The 20730-nt window shown below is 41.7% G+C and overlaps 1 protein-coding gene across 1 annotated transcript in view; it reads left to right on the forward strand.

Moving 5' to 3' along the window:
* The window catches only part of GABRB3 (gamma-aminobutyric acid type A receptor subunit beta3), a 117236-nt gene extending 97061 nt beyond the window's left edge, over positions 1–20175 (forward strand). Inside the window, exons 8-9 of the mRNA XM_074608228.1 lie at positions 2285–2529; positions 16219–20175. Of these exons, the coding sequence (XP_074464329.1) occupies positions 2285–2529; positions 16219–16569 (596 nt within the window). The 3' untranslated portion in view covers positions 16570–20175. The remainder of the gene's footprint in view (positions 1–2284; positions 2530–16218) is intronic.
* The last annotated feature ends 555 nt before the right edge of the window (positions 20176–20730 follow it).

The following is a 20730-nucleotide window of genomic DNA, read 5'->3' on the forward strand; positions in this document are numbered from 1 at the left end:
ATATAGGGCTGATCTCAAGAGAAATATTCAAAACCATCATTCTGTTAAAAACTGAGATTTTGCTAGTTATCCCTAGAAGTTCCTAAATTTTGTCCTTTGTGAGAGAAGAAAAATAATCTCAAGAGTTCTCACTCTTGTAAAGGGCTGTAATCACCACAAGATTATCCTATTTTTATATGATAGGTGAGTGTCAGCTGCTTCTCCTCCAGCTGTGCTTTAAAATAAATTATTGATCTTCAGAAGGGCCTCTGCCTGCAGGGTATCAGGATCTTTCAGAGGATGTAATTCCTTTCGGTTAGTGATAGCCACCTTTCTATTCAGTGTGTTTAATCTTCTGGGTCACCAAGAGAGCCACCAGACTCTCCCCGTGTGGTGTTTAAGGTCTTATCTCTGGAATCTAGATTACAGCCTGGGAACAGGCACCAAAAACATGGGCATCATAACCCTCACTGGGTGGACATCTAAATCCCATGTTGACCTACACTTTGGTAAGCATCTGGGGGATGCTAGTGAGATGCCAAGGGTGTGTTAAAAGGAATCTGTGGGATTTCTGATACAAGAAACAATTGGATCTTAGATAATTCATTGAATCCATTATGGGAAGCGGCAGCAGGTAATCCTACAAGGAAAGAAGCTAATTCAGGCAGTGAAATCCCTTGGGCTGCAAATATACGAGTTTGCAGTGTTTGCTGCAGTCCTCCACCCTTCTCACCCCTGTTGCTTGTGCTCTCATGGAGGTTTTCTAGAGACTTTGTCAAAGTTTCTTTAGGTAAAAATAATCTCAGCTATACTCCTCATTTTACTGCAGAGATGGGTGAGTTATACCCAATAAAATTTTTAAATAAGCTTGTGCTCTGTGTGTCTCTGCTGTAATTCAAGACGTGAAACATCTGACATCAACACACACTTGTTTCATGGTTTAGAGGAAAAGCACTGAAAACTGCATGACACTGACCTACTAAATATACAAAATATCTGTTACAGAACCTCATAGGCTACCGCTACAGTTCCCTGGAGTGACACTGTTTACACTGACGGCTTGATTTTGAGTTATATTGTGTTTATTTCTGTCTCTTCAGGTAAAAGAAGCTGTGCTTTATTATATGGCAACAATTCTCTTCCATTCTTTATTTTTGTACCTCCTGCATTTTCAGTGATTACTTACAACCTGATGGTATAATTATGGAATCAGAGAATATAGTAATGGAGGGGACCTATTAGAATGGCTTGCCTTTTTTACCGTTGTAGACTTATTCCACAAATCTGTGTTTTCAGCCACCTGTGATTTGCGATTCTCATAAAATTTCCAGCAGAGATACAAACCCTGTGGTTTATTGTGAACTCAAGCAGACTGACAATAAATTTGCTTTTCTTACCAGCTTTTCAAAACAGTGCTCTATAATGTATTTTCAGGTGCTATGTCCATCCTCAGGTAAACAAACAAGGGTTTGACATACCTTATAGATTTTCTAGGTACTTTATTAGTGTCCAGCTGATCACAATAAAAATGCTGCTCTCCCTCCTTGGCTTTTTCTTTCCACAAATGCACATACCTGTCTGCCGCTCACTGCTCATCTCACTTCTTTCTCTGTAGAAATTAGACTATTGCTCTAAAGTAGTCATCTCAAATCCCTCTTTTATATTGTCCTTTCCTGAAATAGGTATCTAAAGCAGATGGGATGAACTGCTTTAGAAAGGTCCCTGTCTCTCTCCACCCACGACAGGGGGGGCCTACAGAACTAACTTCAACCAATGGCTTAACTCTTAGAAATTTAAAACTGCATGAGAAGAATCTTTCACCATCTATACGAACTCTCTGCCTTAATGTGTGCGTGCAGTTTTGTCTATCCAGACCCCCAATTAGTTCTGTTACTTTTTCAAAATTTCTCTGCAATATGTTGAGCAGCACCGTGCTGGAAGAGCACAACTTTTTTTATGCTTGGAAGACTATTTGCCTTCCTGTCGCAGATCTGTTTGGTCTTCATGGAGGAGATCTTCAGGACAGCTGCACTGCCTTCCATGAAGCTACATTAACTCATGGCAGTGGTGCCAGGCCCCCTTGTTAGCTGTTCCCCCGATCATATGAAGGAAGTATTGTAACAGAATAATAACACATCAAGCTTTATTTTTACTTTCTTTCGCAGTGATGTCGCCGGAGACGTATCTTTCGCAAATTCTTAAGCTTCTTCACACTGATAAGGCAAATTTGCCAAAAATGAAAACAAAATTGAAGCATGATCTGCTTGGAGTTGTAAGATATATGCTCTTTTTTCCTTTTGTGTAGGAATTACTACTGTGCTGACTATGACAACAATCAACACTCATCTGCGAGAGACTTTGCCTAAAATTCCGTATGTTAAAGCCATTGACATGTATCTTATGGGCTGCTTTGTATTTGTCTTCTTGGCCTTACTTGAATACGCCTTTGTCAACTACATTTTCTTTGGAAAAGGCCCTCAAAGGCAGAAGAAACTTGCAGAAAAAACAGCAAAGGCAAACAACGATCGCTCAAAGTTTGAAGGCAGCCGGGTAGGATTCTTTAATCTATATATAGTCTTTCTTTTCTTTTATTATAAAAACTAACTGTATGAAACAAACAAAAAAAAGCTTGCGTAAAAACATCATCAACATCTTGTTTTTGTGGACAAACTTTGGCATTTTTATATTCGAGAACCTGCATAGAAAATATATTTAGGCATGCGGAACTTGAAGTGAGTATGATCAGTATGACAAGTAACTGTAAGAAGGAGAAAACAATGGGAGCGCAGCTAGCTAGAAAATAAAGGCCGAGATCTACAAAGGAGTTTATTTGTCTAAAGCAAATATAATTTATTTTTTATTTCGTTTAAGTACCTACATACGGGAATCTGGGATCTGAGCATACTTTTTCTCACTTAGAGCAGACACATTTAGAATGGGAGAGAACAGATAAGGATTAGTTCTGCCGTGGTAATTCATTGTCCAGCAGAGCTGAACCGCTGTGTGTGGCATTGTCATCTGCTGCTGTTTAGGACCAGCAGAAAATTATGATTGCAAGAGAAACTTTCAAATTGATTTCTGAAGCACAGTATTGGCATGGTGTGTGCTGATTACACTCCAGCCTATTTCCTTGCTTGGAGTGTTACTTCATCCAATAAATAACTTTTCTTTTCCCCTTTGGAAGAAAAATTCAAGGTATTCAATACTATATGATGTCAGCAAGCCATGTCAGTTTGAATAGGACACCTTTTTTGTCTAAAATGCTCCCAGTGAGTCTTTTTCATTCCGTTCTGTTGAGTAAGACTATTTTTTTTCTATCAGCTATAATTAGAAGAGCTCATAGTGGCAAAACTACTACCTGTGTATTAAATACCAGTATCATAAAAGTAATTTCAAGCTGTATTTTTTTACCCTAATGATTCTGTCTGCTATAGGAAATGTAATGCACACCTAATTATTGAAACTGATATCTGTGAAATAATTTTTGAATCAATAAACTCATTTTTGTCCATAATGAAATCAAATTCTCATCACAGTCAGCAGTACTGCCTAGGACCAAGCTAGCAGGAAGAATGAATCCCCTTTCCTGGAAAAATAAATAGTTATAATAATAAAAAAAGCCGATGGTGGAAAAAAAGAGTACCACTGAAAGTAATGGAGAAGATTTTAGCAGCAAGCAGGTAATGCAGATGTTCTCCCAAAGGAAACCATCTGGTGAATCTCATCCATTTAAATGATTTACATAATTCAGTACAAGTCTTGTTAATGGGCCCAATAGCACCCCATGCCTGACTGTTCTTCTGTCTTGACATCAATTGGTCTACATCGTCAAAAGAAGCATATGTGCATTAACTAATGAAAATGAGGGGGTTTCATCGCGTAATTTTTATATCCCAGATCTGATCATACAATATATCAATCTTTTTTTTCTCACTTTTGACTTGCAACCTTTTTTTTTTTTCTTTCTGGGCCATCTGAAGCAAATATCATGGACTGTTGTGACTTTTCTGCTGGTTTAATAATAATATACACCATGCTTGAATGAAATTAGGATATAAATTCAGCACACCAGAGCTGAAAGAGGAGTGTGTTACTTTGTCCCTTGGAGTCCCAGCTGTAAAAAGGAACTCTGTATGCTGTGTAGAAATGCATATGCTCATACTGACTGTGAATATTTGCTGTTCAAATGACATAGGATAAATAATGAGGTATGGTTCCATTCTGTGCGGAAAACATTTTGTCTCCAGGCCTCAACTGGTGAAGTCAACAGAGCTTCGCTTCAGTCACTGGATTCAGTGCCTTCAGACAAGAAATGCCAGCATACAATAGGGAAAGACAGGGACATTAGGTAGAGCTGATCAGAAATCTTCCTTTGAAACACAGCATAGACAGAAAATGCAGATTCAGTTCATGTAGGGTGTCAAATCTGAATTTCTGATTTGAGAAACACTGGCAAATGCAAAGCAGAGGGGACTGCTCAGAGGTCCTGTTGCTTTCAGGATGAGCAGCTCAGGAAAAATCCATCTAGAAGACCTGCTTTGGACAAAGTTTGCCAGAGTTTCCAGACACAACAGCCTTGAGGCAGAGAAATGGTTTCCATTGTTCTGGATCATGCCCACTGTGTAGCATGCTGTACGGACATCCATGGATGTACAGTCATCCAGGCTTGCTGGCGTTAGATGGGATTCACCTTTCTGAAAGGGGCAAGACGGTCTTTGCTCACAGGCTAGTGGGACTCATTGACAGAGCTTTAAACTAGTCTTGAAGGGGAGGGGGATGATGATACCAGGCTTGCCCGTGACACATAGTGGGATGTCATGCCAAGGTTAGAGGGACAGGGTACCAGCAAGTACCCTCAGCCTGTAGCTCTGAGACATGCTGGCTACACTGCAGCACACTTGAAGTCTTATGGAGATGCACCAGGGGCTCCTGAGGTAATAGGAGCCAAGAGGGAAACAACGGTGAAATACCTCAAAGGAACTAAGGGGTGTTCCTCTAAGAAGGTGAGATGGCCGGCAGCCCAGCTGAAGTGCCTCTACACCAATGCATGCAGCATGAGCAACAAACAGGAGGAGCTGGAAGCCACTGTGCTGCTAGATAGCTAAGACCTAGTTGCTCCTGAAACCTGGTGGGACGAATCCCATGGCTGGTCTGCGGCTATCGATGGCTGCAGGCTGTTCAGAAGGAACAGGCAAGGAAGGAGGGGCAGAGGCATTGTCCTCTACATCAAGAAATGAATAGTGCGATGAGCTGTCTCTGAAGAATAGCCATGAGCAGGTTGAAAGCCTATGGGTAAGAATAAGAGGCTGAGGCAACAAAGGGAGCCTTTGGTTGATGTCTACTACAGGCCACCTGATCAAGGGGAGCCTATTATGAAGCCTTCTTACTACAGCTACAGGAGGCATCACGCTCACAAGCTCTCATCCTGCTGGGGGACTTCAGCCACCATCTGCTGCAAAAGTAGCACGGCAAGCTGTAGGCAATCCAGGAGACTCCTGGAATGCATTGAGGATAAATTCTTAAGCCAGGTAATAGACAGCCCTACCAGATACTGAACCTGTTGATCACCAGCACAAGTGAGCTAATTGGTGATGTCAAGATTAGAGGCAGCCTGGGCTGCAGTGATCATGATCCGGTGGAGTTCATAGCCCTGAGGGATACAGGTGAGGCAAAGAGTAAAGTCAGGACCCTGAATTTTAATAAAGCAAGCTTCCAGCTGTTCAAGGAATTAGTCAATAGGACCCCCTGGGAAACTACCCTCATGGACAAGGGATCAGAACAGAGCTGGCAGATCTTTAAGGACGCTTTCCATAGAGTGCAAGAGCTCTTGATCCCCAGGTGTAAGAAATCAGGAAAGGAAGGCAAGAGACTGGCATGGCTGAGTCAAGACCTGCTGGTCAAACTAAAGGACAAGAAGGGAATGCACAGGCAGTGGGAGCAGAGACAGGTATCTTGGGAAGACTATAGGGACGCTGCGTGGTTGTGTAGGGATGGGGTCAGGAAGGCCAAGGCGCAATTGGAGATGAACTTGGTGAGGGACACAAAGAATAATAATAACGGCTTCTACAACTATGTTAGCGAGACAAGGAAGGTCAAAGAAAGCTTATCCCACCTGATGGGCAGGACTGGCAAACTGGTAACGATGGACAAGGAGAAGGCTGAGGTACTCAACAAATTTTTTGTTTCACTCTTCACTGGCAACCTCTCTCCACACACATCTCAAGTGGATGGACCACAAGGCAGGCACTGGGGGAGCCAACTCCCTCCCACTGTAAGAGAAGATTAAATTCTTGACCACCTGAGGAACGTGAACATACAGAAGTCTATGTGACCTGACAAGATGCATCCCAGAGTCCTGAGGGAACTAGCTGATGGAGTTGCCAAGCTACTCTCCATGATGTTTGAAAAGTCATGGCAGTCAGGTGAAGACTGGAAAAAGGGAAACATTGCACACATTTTTAAAAGAGGTAGAAAGGAGGACCCTGGGAACTACTGACCTGTCAGCCTCACCTGTATGCCTGGGAAGATCATGGAACAGACCTTCCTAGAAGCTATGCTAAGGCACATGGAGGACAGGGAGGTAATTTGAGACAGCCAGCATGGCTTCACCAAGGGTAAGTCCTGCCTCACCAACCTAGTGGCCTTCTATGATGGAGTGACTACATCCGTGAACAAAGGAAGAGTGGATGTCGTCTATCTGGACTTCTGTAAGGCCTTTGACGTGATTCCCCACATCATCCTTCTCTCTAAATTGTAAAGGTATGAATTTGATGGTTGGACTGTTCGTTGGATGAGGAATTGGTTGGGTGGTCGCATCCAAAGGGCAGTGGTCAATGTCCAGGTGGAGATCGGTAGACAAGTGATGACCCTCAGGGGTCTGTACTGGGACCAGTACTCTTCAATATCTTCATCAGTGACATAGACAGTGGGATTGAGCGCACCCTCAGCAAGTTTGCGGACAGCACCAAGCTGAGCAGTGCGGTTGACAAGTTTGAGGGACAGGATGCCATCCAGAGGGACCTGGACAGGCTTGAGAAGTAGTACCATATGAACTTCATGAGGTTCAACAAGGCCAAGTGCAGGGTCCTGCACCTGGGTCGGGGCGGTCCTCGGTATGAATACAGGCTGTGGGATGAAGGGATTGAGAGCAGCTCTGCCAAGAAGGACTTGAGGGTACTGGTGGATGAAAAGCTGGACATAAGCCACCAATATGCACTCATAACCCAGAAGGCCAACCATATTCTGGGTTGCATCAAAAGCAGCGTGGCAGCAGGTTGAGGGAGGTGATTCTTTCCCTCTACTCTGCTCTCATGAGACCTGACCTGGAGTACTGCATCCAGCTCTGGAGCCCTCAGCAAAGGAAAGACATGGACCTGTTGGAGTGAGTCCAGAGGAGTGGTGAAGCACTGTAACAGGTTACCCAGAGAGGTGGTAGATGCCCCATCCCTGGAAACATTTGAGATCAGGTTGGACAGGGCTCTGAGGAACCTGATCTCATTGAAGATGTCCCTGCTTGTTGCAGGGAGGGTTGGACTAGATGACCTTCTAAAGGTCTCTCTCAACCCAAACTATTCTGTGAGTCTATGATTCCACGATTCTATGATTCTATGGATGTAGTGGGACAGGTGGCCATGCTAGAGTTTTTAGCATGCTTGCCGTGGAAGACAGTACCTGAAAGCTCTGCAACCTTGTCTCTGACCACTTTAGGGGCAGTAAAGAGACATTACCTTCCAACCTCTCCTTTGTTAGTTCTTGAAGATCATTGAATCTGATGGAAATGATGGCTGCTTGGCACTTACTTGCTTCTTGCTTTAGAGCTGGGACTTAGGGGCTGGATGCCCTGGGAGCGGCTCACAAACTGGAGGGCATATTGCACTGTAAGGGAGGCTCAGAGCCATGGATAAAGACTACCTTGTGCAAGTTCAATGAAATTATTATTTTTGTCTTTTTGGTGAGGCTTCTATGGAGTGTATTTTCATTCAGAAAGAGAAGGTTTCTAATCCTGGGAAATATTTCAAATCTCATGTGATTTGGGGATGAGCAACATTTTCAAAGACAGGGGGAGTGCCTAAAAACAGGCCAGCCCCCTTAGCAGCTATCACCACTATTTGATGACTGTCAGATTGTACGCTGTGCTGGAAAGAAGATCGAAAAGGATTCAAATACAAAACTGCAAGAAGGCATTATTTTTAGTTTGTCTCTAAGACTAGCATTTTGGGTTGATGTGTGTTGCTGTTTTGTTTTAGTAATTGAATTTGCTTGTATACGAACCCCCTGCATGAGCTCCCTGTCATTGATTTAGAGTCCTAGCTCAGAGCATTAGAAAAAAAAACCCAAAGCACAAAATCCAAACCAAACCAAATAAATAAATAAACATTAGTCCATTTGTTGTCCACATCTTGTGCTGTAATTTGTGGGTGTAGTGACAGAACAACTCTGTGCTGTGTCAGATCCAGCCTGAGTCAGGAGGGTCTCGGTGCCGTGGAAATGGCTTGTTTGTGTTGGGAGGCAGCACGAGCAGAGCAGAGGCAGCACAACGTGTTGCCTGGCGTTCAGGCCCTGAGTTCAAGTAGTGTTCATATGGTACCCGAGCCGGGGAGTGCTGCTGAGGCAGCGTCTTTCTCTCAGGCAAGGGGAACGAGAGAAGGATGAGGGGAAAATGCTGCGTTATTTTCACTCAGGAGCGTTTTAGCCCGTGGAAAACCAGTAGAACCAGCATGGACACTGGTATTGTAGTTCATTTTTTACACATCGGAGGACTGAAGTCTGGAGTGCAAGCTAGCAGGCTTGGTTATAAACACTCCACTTCCTTTTCATGCTTTCCTAGTGATTGTAAAGCAGGAGAGTTTTCATAACAAAAATGTTCTAGGCCACAAAATCCACAGATGTGGGTATGTTTGTATTTTATTTGATAATTGCTTTGCAAAGCAGCCACTGTTCATGCTCAGTAACTCTGCTTCCTAATGCAATTTGCATTTGCATTGTCCTGCGTCAGAGGTTACGGGCTCGAAAAGCTGAAATTGGCACAGCCGTCTCCATGTTGATGCTGCTGCTATGGACGCGCTTGTCCACCGCCAAGCTTTTTAGGCACTTCTATCGGAGTTATTCCTGCTACGCTGCCACTGAGGCTTGCTGTGCTGAGGAGGGCTCCACCAGCTGCTGCCGCTGAGCTGCCCGCTGGCTTCATTGCTCCCGCTATGGCTTTCTGTCCAGCTCTGCCTGTGTGTTAAAGCCAACGAGCCCGATATCTCCAGGCCTAAGGGAAGAAAGAGCCCTCGCAGCATGGAAACGGCACAGCCGGTGTCCTCATGTTGCGGGGGTGAGAAGGAAAAGCAGTGGGGAGAGGAAGACTCTGCCCTGTGTTCTCCCGTGTAGCACTGCTGGAGGTGGCACGGTGACTGAGGCACGTCTGACTAAACTGAATCTCTGGAAATGGTTTCAGAAGATTCAGAGCTGGTGATGAGATGAAACCTGAGTGAGCCTTCAGGAATGACTCATCTGTGGATCAGCAGCTGACTACAAAGAAAATTTCACACTTAGCCATCTCTACTTTTGACTGCTTTTGCATCATATTTTATTTCAGATAATGCACTGTAAATAGTATTCCTTGCTGAACTTTTCCAGCCTTTTCCCGGTAAACCGTAGCTACTGGAGATGAACATAGGATGCTCCTTTTTTGTGTAAACCAATATTTGTACACATACCAGTTTCGGATTGAAAACCCTCTCTCAAAACACTTGATACATTCGTTCGTATATAAGGGCAAGCTCTAGGATAAAGGAGGAAGTGAATCTTGATTTTTTTTGTAAAATATTTGTTCTGCCTATAATACGGGTGCCTAAATTAAAGTCCTGCAATTGTTAAAAGCTGTCAGAAAAGAATAAGCGGCCTGTAAAAGTGTTTTCGTTTGAAAACTGATCACCATTGTTACGGATCAATTCTGTTTCTCCTGTTGGAGTTGGCAGATTCAAGCTTCGTTTGTAGCTCTCTGTGCACTTTCAGTTTTGTTACATAATTTGTTTCTTTTAAATAAGGCTCAGACGCAGCCTAATTTACAACTAAATCATCATGAGAGAGCTCTAAGGCAATTCTCTTCTCGTTTGTTGTTCACTCTTGTGGTGGAGGCTACTGGCATAATCAGCTGGTGGGCATGTGTTTTGGACATTGCTCCTTCTGGGCCAATCCACAGAGGTTATGATTTGTTACAGTCCCCTGCTAAAAATATTGTTCCTCAGTTCAAGCTGTGGCAATTCACGTTTTCAGTTTGGTGGGACCAAAAGTTCAGCCCCGGGGTATCAATGAGGAGGGTAACTATTACACAAGCTTACTCAAGCTTCAACCCCCTGTGGCTGTCAGACATGTGGGAAGAGCTTCCTTTGAACAAAAATAATGCATAACCCTTTATAAAAAGGCCCTTCTCGTCAGGCAGTTCCTGCATGTTTTTTTAGCTCTGGAGATTCCTGGCTCAAACTCTCACTGTCGGCCAAGGCGGCAGCTTCCCACCAGGCATTGCTGAGAATAGAGGCCACTTACATCTACTTAGCGCTTTTAAAGAATCGTTAATTGTAGCAACCCTTCTCACAAGTGGGATTTTATTCTGAGAATGAATATCTTGGCTGCTGTGGCAGAATTATCACTCAGTTTAAATTGGGAAATATGAGAATAGCAAAGCTGCCAGTATTCTCTTGTGCATCTTCATCTTTCCTGGATACTTTTTTCAGTGCTGTTTAGAACAGTGGGATATTTCTGAAACATGAGTGTGATGAGTAGGTGCCAAGTCTTGAAAAATATCTGTCAGGGGTGACAGGCACAGTTCCTGTGGGAAGAACTCTGGTCCTGTAGCGCTTATGATGGAGACAATCAGTGTTGCACTGGGAGACTCGTGTGTGTACTGATTTTGTTCAACAGCCACTTTGCACAAACAAGTATGAATGGTGCAAATCCAGAGATGGCAATAAGGTTCGTGCATGCAATCCACAGTACAGCCCAGAGAGCGCAAGAATCCTCAGACAATGTAAAATACAGGGAAAGGGAGGACGATACATTCATTTCCTTTACTTCATCAGTTCAGATGTACCAAAGTTAATTGTCAAACTCCATTCTTACTTGATGGACGGTAATACTAAGATACAATTTCCTGGGGTTTCTTATTCTTTGTACTTTCCTTTTTTTTCAAGATCTTTCCATCTCCCTAGTTCTGCTGGCTACCCTGGGTTCACCTAGTAGGCTGATATGACATAATAGTCTCTTTCATTTTTTTATGCTTATTAATTAATGTAAACATGTTACAGTGGTAGTGAGAGAAGTACCAACTTTTTGACTGAAGGAGAACACTCCAACGCTATCGTTTTGGTTGTGCTTGCAGTTTTAAATTATTTTTAAAATATCCAAGGCATAATGTGGTCAATGAATTTTGCTTCAGGCGCAGACAACACTTAGGGCCTGATGGTTTACTGTTCTGTTGGAAAGCCATCTATAAATAAGTAAAGAAGGTGAAAACTGCTGCCAGGTAGTTTGCCCCTTGCATAACCATAGATGCTTGCACCAAGGCATACCAGGTGAGAATCAGGTAGCTGGAGTCTAGATTACAATTTCAGCCAAAAATAATTTCCATTTTATTGTAATTTTAAGGGGAGATCTGTTTTGTGGGATAATCTACTTGAGTAGTAATTTTGATGTAAAATAATACAAGACTAACTACAGAGACAGCTTTTCGTGCTGTTATTTAAACCCGCTATTTGCATTTATATTGCTTCATATGATGGAAAGTGTTTACATGGTATTTAAAAATTTGGGATTGATGAACTCCTAAACATGCCTTTGGGGTTTGAGCAAAATGCTTCCTTTCTTTCTTTTTGTGTAGTAGAGCGAAAGACTTAGGAGGAAAAAGAGATTTCATTGTAAAGTACTCCTTAAAATTTATGGAATATTAAACAGAGAACTAAATGAACCTGAAATAATTCAGACACTACCTAATAGTAAATCAAGCCTTATGGTAGTTTCCCGACCCTAGTAAAGTGTTTCCAAACTCGCATTAAAGCTGAAGTTTTCCAAGGGTCTTGATTAGAGAAAGGTATTCAATAGCAGCTCTTGGCTTGCATTTCTTTTAAAATATAATGCTTAACATCTAAATGAGCCAGTGACTTGTCTAGAATTAAGAAGCAGATTCAGGACTTTCCAGGTGTAAAAGGGCATTGAAGTTTCATATCTACAATGTACAATCCAAGTTAAGCCTATTAGACACGTGGTGTTCCTCCATGAGCAAGGATGAGAGGTTCTTTGTGAGCCCTATCTTAAGTCTCCTCTTTCTGGCTTCAGTTAGGTAAGTTATGGTGATTTTTGTGTGATGACGTTAGGCTGCTAGAGGTTTTGGATTTTTTTCTTTGTACTGTAACATGTATAGTTCAGAAATGGTAAACCTTTAAAAGTGAATCTCTTTTTCCATGTATGAAATGTCTCACAGCATTTCATGCTTCTCAGCCTCCAAACGGAGTTATGTGGGGTTCAATCACTTCACCCTGATGCAGGGGCTGTAGTTGTCCAGAGATGGGACAGGTGGGGTTTGATTAAAATTGATTCTGAAATATGAGCATCAGTCTTGCATATTTGCATCCATGCTGATTTAGCAGGGAATTAATTAATCGTTTGGTACTCAGCTGTTTCTGACTCCTTTGATGAGCTCATTGGGAAACACTCCATGGAAACAACCCGCCCTGGCTTGTGTCGGGGAGGAGACGGGAGCACCGGCAGCAGGGAAACAGGAATGAATGGCTTCAGGTGGAGCCACGGTCAGGCAGAAAGGGGACCACAAGAGGTATGGAGGTACAGGGAGAAAAGGGGAATTTTTAGGTTAAAACACAAAAGGTAAGGAGTGAGGGGAACTTGTCCAAATACGCAATGTCATCTCTCTATAACAAGGTTCAAGAGCAAAGGCCAGTGTTTACATTTTGGGGAGATTTTCCAGTGCACAGACAGTGACATTTCTGACCCAAGTGATACAATTCTATTATAAGGCTCATAATGAGTAAAACCAAAGTTTTATCAAAGACGTTGGCCTTGTTCATCATGTGTAGCCATATTGTGAAGCTACTTTTCTTAATCTGTATCTGTACCTGGAGTAAGAGTTTCCCTGGAGCCACCGGTCTGCACTCATGTTCACTCATGGAGGATTTTGCCTTACCTGTATATTCAGGCAAACATGAGTCAACTTGCACACGATACATGAGACATTATTGGTTTGCTTCTTTATTCATTGAGAGAGCTCATGTACGTTTGTCAAAGTCATTTAAATCATTGATTAAATCATTCAGAATATGTGCGAATACTTTTTAACATGTTGCATGCATTTAGTATTCATACTTCACAACATCACCTTAAGGTTGTCAGAAAGCATTAGCAGATACTGCTCTAAATTTGTTGAGAGCTTAGGTGGTTTATCCTAAACCTCTGAAGGAATCAATACCGTTTTCAGGAATAGATCTCAAGAATATCTGTGGACCAGAAGCCTGATTTCAGTCTTTGCAGACCCCTTCTTCTCTCCATCTGCTCCTTCCTTCTATTTGCCATGCAAGTCTGTTGCCCTGTTAACAAAGAGATGCTTTTCAAAAGTGTGTTTCCAAATATGTTTCATTTGACATTTTGAGAAAATAAATGCTGTCATACAGCCTCATAGGACATAATGGTATGTTCAGACAAAGCATTTACACAAATGTTGCAACTTCCTTGACCGCCTTTCTGGTTCGATTTATAGATGCAGTGACGAGCAGTGAAAAGTGGCAGCATCATTGGCAGATCAGATGCAGGAGCTACGTTAGGGTGGCATGTAAGGTTAGCAGATAAGGTGAAGCAGTTTATTCCCTGGGATGAAATAAGTGGAATCAAATTAATAATTTCCTTGGGCAGGAGAAGCCTGAAGACATAGACGTACCCTCTGGAATATAAGCTTTCAGCTGCCACCTCACAAAAATCCAGGCTCGGTGTAGAAGGACAAAGTACCTGTGGATGTGCTAACATCTGTCTGTGTGTAGGTGGAAGACAGAATCTGGAGAGATCAGGAAGCCCTGAGAGAAAGAGCAGTTGCCGTCTGTGGTGGTGGAAGGAAGGGGAGCAGAGCCCTGCAAGGGGAAGGCAGTGCTGTCACGGTGGAGCCCAGCAAAATGGTCTCTGCTGCGGCTTTTTCAGTAAGCTGAAGGACACTTCTCGAAGCCTAGGAGGAGACAGGAAAGGAGATGGCGTGATGCTGTGAGGGCCTGGATGAGAGATTTAAAGCTTCATAAGGAAAATGCATATTGTGGAGATATTTTGCACAATGCTGTTACAAGTCCTGATCATAACTTGTACTCTTTGTGAAATAAAAACAGAGAAAATGGAATCAGTTCTTTTCAGAGACCACCATAAGTAGTGATGCTATCTGTGGTTGTATTTTATGGCTTTGTATTCCCTGGTTACAGATACTGCTCAACAGCAGGAACTCGTTTCTACAAACCTCAAGCTTGTACTTTTGTACCCAATGGGTTTCTGCCATGGGGAAAATAAATTCTTCTTAATCACCACTGAGGCTTCTCCACCCCATTATTTTGGTTCACGTTGTTTATTTTTATTTATAGGCACTCACAGCATTGTGTACTGTTGCGTACAACAGCAGAATTTGTTGGATGCTTTAGGATTATTTTTCTACTTGCCTATATGTCATTTTATATTCTTTTTCCATTTGCAAGAAGCTTGGCAAAGCATTACTGATACGCTATCATAATTGGTTTCACTGAGAAAAGATAAGCTGTAGCATCAATAATTGATGAAAGAAATATCCATTTTACGGAATTTTAACAGGATTGAAAAAAGCCTAAATGCATGTGGACAGACACATAGCTACGCATACTCTTAAGGCGTCACACAAAGCTTGCAAAGGACGTGGTATCAGATGACTGTACAAACTTCAAAAGGCCATGACAATAGTGTGTTTTCTCAACCACTTTTAAACAGATGCTTCTAGGATGAGATGTTCAACTGCTGCACAGTTAATACAGTTAGATCATGTGGCAGGTTAGAAAAATGTATTAATTGCAGGATGAATGGTGGATGAATACATTGTATACGTAAAACTGGAAATTATCTTGCATGCCATGATTCACTGTCTATTTCTGACATGGGGAACCGAGTTCACATGAACAGTTCCACATGCGTTAGCAGCTTGAAAATACTCCGTACAGCGCATTTCTTTTACATTTGGACGTTATTTTCCTTTCCCAGAAGGAGGCAGGAAAACTGGAGCTGATCCATGCATCGGCTGTCTTCTCTGCCCGTCCTCCAGCACGCAGGGGACGGGGCATGAGGGAATGTGGTGCCCCACCACTGAAGCTGCCAAATAGAGACTAAGACAGCATTGTTTGGCACTGCCCATCAGTGCCACTCATGGGAACTGCAAGTTTTTTCTGGATTGAAGGAGCCGTACCCAGCTCTGTGCTTCTCCTCTTCTGTCAGTACTCAGAGGGGCTAGAGAGTCTGGACCAGAATTTAAGGACTCTAAATGTTCATAATTTTCCGCTTATTTACTGAAAATGGCATCACGTTGCTTACCTGTGCTCAACACTGTGCTCACCTGTGCCTCTTAGATATGGAGGTGGAAGGGAAGGGTGCCACCTGTTTCCTCAGTTCAGCAGCTTTCTTCCATGTCTAAATTAATTGCTTTTTAAGATCACTTATCCAAATGGAAAAGGCCCACAGTTAAGCATTACCATGATTGCAAAACTGTGCAAATGACTTTGGAAAGAAAAGTTTAAGAGAGAAGTTGTAAATAAGGTTCGTGATTCCAAAATGCAAAGAGTTCAGCAAGTCAGAGCTAGTCTCATGATTTTAGCAAACTTCACACATAGGTAGCAAAGAGAGAATCTATCCCTTACCCTCTCCCCCCATGGCTAGCAAAATAGAGGTTTCACTGAGCTACACCATCCTTTACAATGTGGCTGGTTTGGAGGGAGAGGAAAATGATTGGTTTTGCCAAATACGGTTTTGTGCTGGATGTTGGTAGTACGACGATAACCCTGTTTGTAAGAGTATTTAAGTACTTGTCTAATTTTAAGCAGTTGAGTATTGCCATTTTTTTCTAAGATTATCACATGCTTAAAATGAATACATGCTTTCTTAAAATATGTGTGGGCTTGGAGGTTTAAATACACCCACATTCTGCTGATGGATGTCAAGTCTTTTGGAACAACTTTTGTTTCTATTTTTGCCCCCTAGGTGGACACCCATGGAAACATTCTGCTAACATCGCTTGAAATTCACAACGAGGTGGCAAGCAACGAGGTCACCACCAGCGTTACGGATGCCAGAAATTCAACGATATCCTTTGACAACTCAGGAATCCAGTACAGAAAACAAAGCTCACATCGCGAAAGCCTTGGAAGGCGTCCGTCAGAAAGAACAGGCTCCCACAGCAAGAGGGGCCATTTACGAAGAAGGTCTTCACAACTGAAAATAAAAATCCCTGATCTAACAGATGTGAATGCCATCGACAGATGGTCAAGAATGGTGTTTCCATTCACATTTTCTCTTTTCAACTTAATTTACTGGCTATACTATGTTAACTGAGTGACTGAACTTTTTTAAAGGACTTCAATTATAACAAGTGAAGTACTATTTGCCTGCAGAGTTTATATATATATTTATATATAAAAATATATATATATATGAACTTTTACTATGTAGACCATACTCATGTGTGTGTGAATACATATAGCAAGGAATTGTGCATACATAAAAGCACACACTGCGAAGCAAGAATATATGTATGCACACACACGTGCACATTCGTTCTGAGGTTATGGACACTTTAACATAGAATGCACTTCAGAGGAACTTTTTAAATTGGAAGGCAGGTGTCGTCAAAACAACAAGCCTTGAGAAAGTGAGTGTTGTATATTATCACTGCAAAACTTTGATTGTCATAGAAATTTTCAAACAGCTGTAATCGTGTATAAAGTCAGTATTTAGTAACATTGTTTGTAAATGCTGCCATACACACTAATCAAAAAGTGGTAGAGTTACACTGGTAAGTTTAAACTAGGTCATTTGTATTGCAGATCCATCAACTACAATGTCATCAAGCCAAATTTATTTTTCTTTGCTAAAATTTCTTGGGTTTATATATGTCACAATACTTTTTTCCCCCCAGTCCTGAATGGGCATTGCTTTTAATGATCTCTTGCTTTCTCTTCTGCAGTAAGCAAACTGATCATGGGAGTGTTGCTCTAGGTCTTTGGAGACATATACGTGTTCATAATATTTCAAACAAGCATTTTAAATGTCCATCAACAGTGAAACGAATCTTTTGTAAGTACTGTAAATGTACAGCACATTTTCCTTCCCTTGGACTGCTTCCAGCTGCCATGTCATTCTGAAAGAGAACAGCACATTTTTAGTATAATTTAGCTGAGAATTCAACTACTGTCAATGTGTTCTACATCTGCTGTAGATGTAAAGATTGTTATTCCAGTGAAAGCATAGAAGATGTCTCAGGTTATTTGCTACTTCAACATGAAACCCCCTAGCTGTAGCCTTTTTTAAACATGCATTCACATTATTTAACATCCTTATAACATTGTATGTTAATGTAAAATATATTTGCATAATATGCATATAAGTATATTTTCTCAATATTTTTCTTCCCTGTGCTTGCTATCGTGACCGCATGCTATGTCATATTTTTGTTTCTGTGATGTTACAACTTTTTATTCTCTAGAATTGAGGAAATAGAGCTCTTCCGATACTTTGATTCAGTAATGGAGCATTTTCATATTTTATTTATATACTTAAAGTATATACACGTACATTTACCAAGCTAGTGTGCTGCCGTCACAGATCACAAGAGATAGCAAACAGTATGTTTTGTTTCAGCATCAACTGTGTTCAAACATATCCTTCATGCAAATGTGACCACTTTGGTATTCATTCCCCCTCCGGGATTCCAACTTTTTTCAGTCTAGTAGATTGTAGTCGTCAAGGTATGCCAATTTCAGATCTGTAAACTTAATTTGTTATTTATCAGAACTAAACCTTTCTAAAGAAAAGAAGATATATTTTTTGTAAGCAGTGTTTCTATCATGTACATTCACAAATAACAACAGATACAGTAGCATAAATAGATCTTAAAAAAAACAATTCAGGCATGGCCCTGCCAGTTCTCTGCATGTAGAATCCCTCTGGACATCGATGGGGATTTTTGGCAGATAGAGAGCTTTGGATGATAGTTAGAGATGTCTATGGGAGAAAAATGTGCGGGTACGCATCTACCGAAAACATCAAAAAGGGATGAAACTGAAAAGGCTGCCTTGGCTCTGTAATGACCCGTGTTCTCGCTAGTACTTGACTTATCTGTGAGTAGAGCAATGATACTTGTGTCGCTGCCGTGTACGGTCCCTTACTGTTCCCGCCCCCGACTATTTGCAACTGAACTGTGAAACTTTGCTCTGGGCTGAAATTCAGCATAGAGGAACCTGGGTTACGAGGGCTGTGTTGTCATCCCGTCCCCGGGGCTGCTCCTTGAACCGGAATGGGCTCGGCAGGGTTGCCTTGCAGCAAAGCTGCAATGCGATCCCCAGCTGGTGGCGTTCACCGCAACCCCGGCTGCCGGCGCGTTGCAGGATCAGCACCGCAGTCCTGCTGCATCCTTGGCAGTGGTGCTCAGCGGCTGTAACCGCAGCTTTTTAAGCCCTGTGCCTGCAGACAACTATACAGTATGAAGAGCCTCAAAGGAACCCGTACAGCTGGAGCAGAAAAACTTGGTTTTTAAAAGCTCCTCAGCGTTAGCGCCCGTTGGTAAACCGCGGTGGGTTACGAGCTCTCTAATATCTCTTCAAACTGTGAAGAGATTATAGAGCACATTGTCATCATTATAATCAAAGCAACTAAACAATTAACACCCTCCCAAAGTACAGATTTAGTAGAATTGTTGAAAAGCCCTCCCAAGTTTTTATCCTAATATCAAAATATAATTAAACAAAAAAACCCTGATTTTAATAAAATTTAAAAATGGTAGGCTTTGCTTTAGAAAAATTACCCTAATGAAATGGTCTTTGAGCAAGTCTTTCAGTAAGTGCCCTAAACAACTACCCCGAAAAATGGGATTCAAGAAGATAGTGGTCCCACCCGCATGATTTAATGACAATTCTCTCTTTTCTTCAAGCCTCAGCTCCTAGAGATCCTGAGGTCAGGCAGGGATCTTTAACAACAAGAGACTTTTTAGTTTTGATAGAAATGTGTACTCCCAAGTCCTGCAGAAAACAGTTCTCCTGTGGCCTCAGCCAGGATCTTCAAGCAGATGGAAAATGACTATCTGGCTAGGGCAAAGAGGCAATGTGCATTTTCTGGACCCTGCATGGGCAAGAGAATCGAGTCTCTGAGGACCCTTCCTCTCTTAACCCTTTGCACAACTGGAGGGCGGTGTGTTACTGCAGCCTCTTCCATGAAACCGTACTCCCCACCTTGCCTCTCATCGCAAAAAAGCAGCCAGTTGCACGTTTCAGCTTTTTCACAGGATTTCATGGTCATCAGCCTAGTTGAGTTCCGTGGGGCACGAGCAGCTTGAACCTTGAACAAATCGAAGTCTTGGTTTGACTTGAAAAAAGCCAGGAAATTCTCACTTAAGGTTAACACTTCATCTTTAACACGCATTTTTGTGCCTTTTTTTGCCAATTCCCTTCCTCCAGTCCCAGCACCACTTCTTACACACGGACACACACACACACAACCATGTGTTAAGAACAGTGTTTGCCTTGACCTCCCATTTTCTGGCTCTTGTCCCTTTATGCTAGCTGCAGTGTATGATTTTAACCATAGATGGCTTTAAGACTAAAAATGGTAATTTCAACCAAGTTGCACCAGAGTAACGTATTTCATAGCTAATTAACTCCTTTCTAACTCAGCACTATTATAAATAACATTCGCACATCGTTTGTTTGTAAAAGGCATTAAGAAAAAAACAAAACTGGTACTATCTTATGTTATAGGCCAAAAGGTCAATAAACAGTAGAAATATTAAGGTGGTTTAACTCTAAGTTGATTTCATCCCATTGTAAAGATAAACTAAAACCCAGTCTTTTTTGCTTAAGGCACATCTATGTATTTTTGGTATTTTTCAGCCATGAAAAAAAAAAAAAGAATAGTAAAATGGAATGATGAAGAGATGCTTTATGAAAATATTGATGAATGAATATTCATTTATTAAAAAGGATTTAAAGATTAATTGTTTACTTCTTTTTTGTGGGGATGGCGGGAGTATGATGACTGTATGTTGGGCTGAATTTTAATGTTCAATTACATATTGAATATAATGTACTGGTTAGTCTTACCCAATTTTACAGAAAAATAACATGAAAGCACTTCCTTATCGACACACAAGTAGCAAAAGGGTTCTTAAGCATTAAACTACTATATTTTCTAGTGTTTTCTATGGTAGATCAAGGAAGAGGGAAAAACTACATTCATTGACTTAGCGAGACTCTTAATGGCGAATGAATCTCTGCTCAAGCTGGGGCATGGCCCGTTAAGAGCAGAAAGTTTGTCCTCTGCTTTATATGAAAGTTTGACCTGCCCAGGAGGCTAAAGAGCTTTTGATACCTGAACAAGACAGTGGTATCCTGTTTATTTGTTTCATTAATCAAATCATAAACATTTCAAAACCAACCAAAAAAAAATTTATCCAGGAATGCTAATTGTGTTCATTACACTTTTTATTGCTAAGTATTAGTAAGT

The sequence above is a fragment of the Larus michahellis genome, chromosome 1 (genome assembly GCF_964199755.1).
Source record: "Larus michahellis chromosome 1, bLarMic1.1, whole genome shotgun sequence".
NCBI classification, from domain to species: domain Eukaryota; kingdom Metazoa; phylum Chordata; class Aves; order Charadriiformes; family Laridae; genus Larus; species Larus michahellis.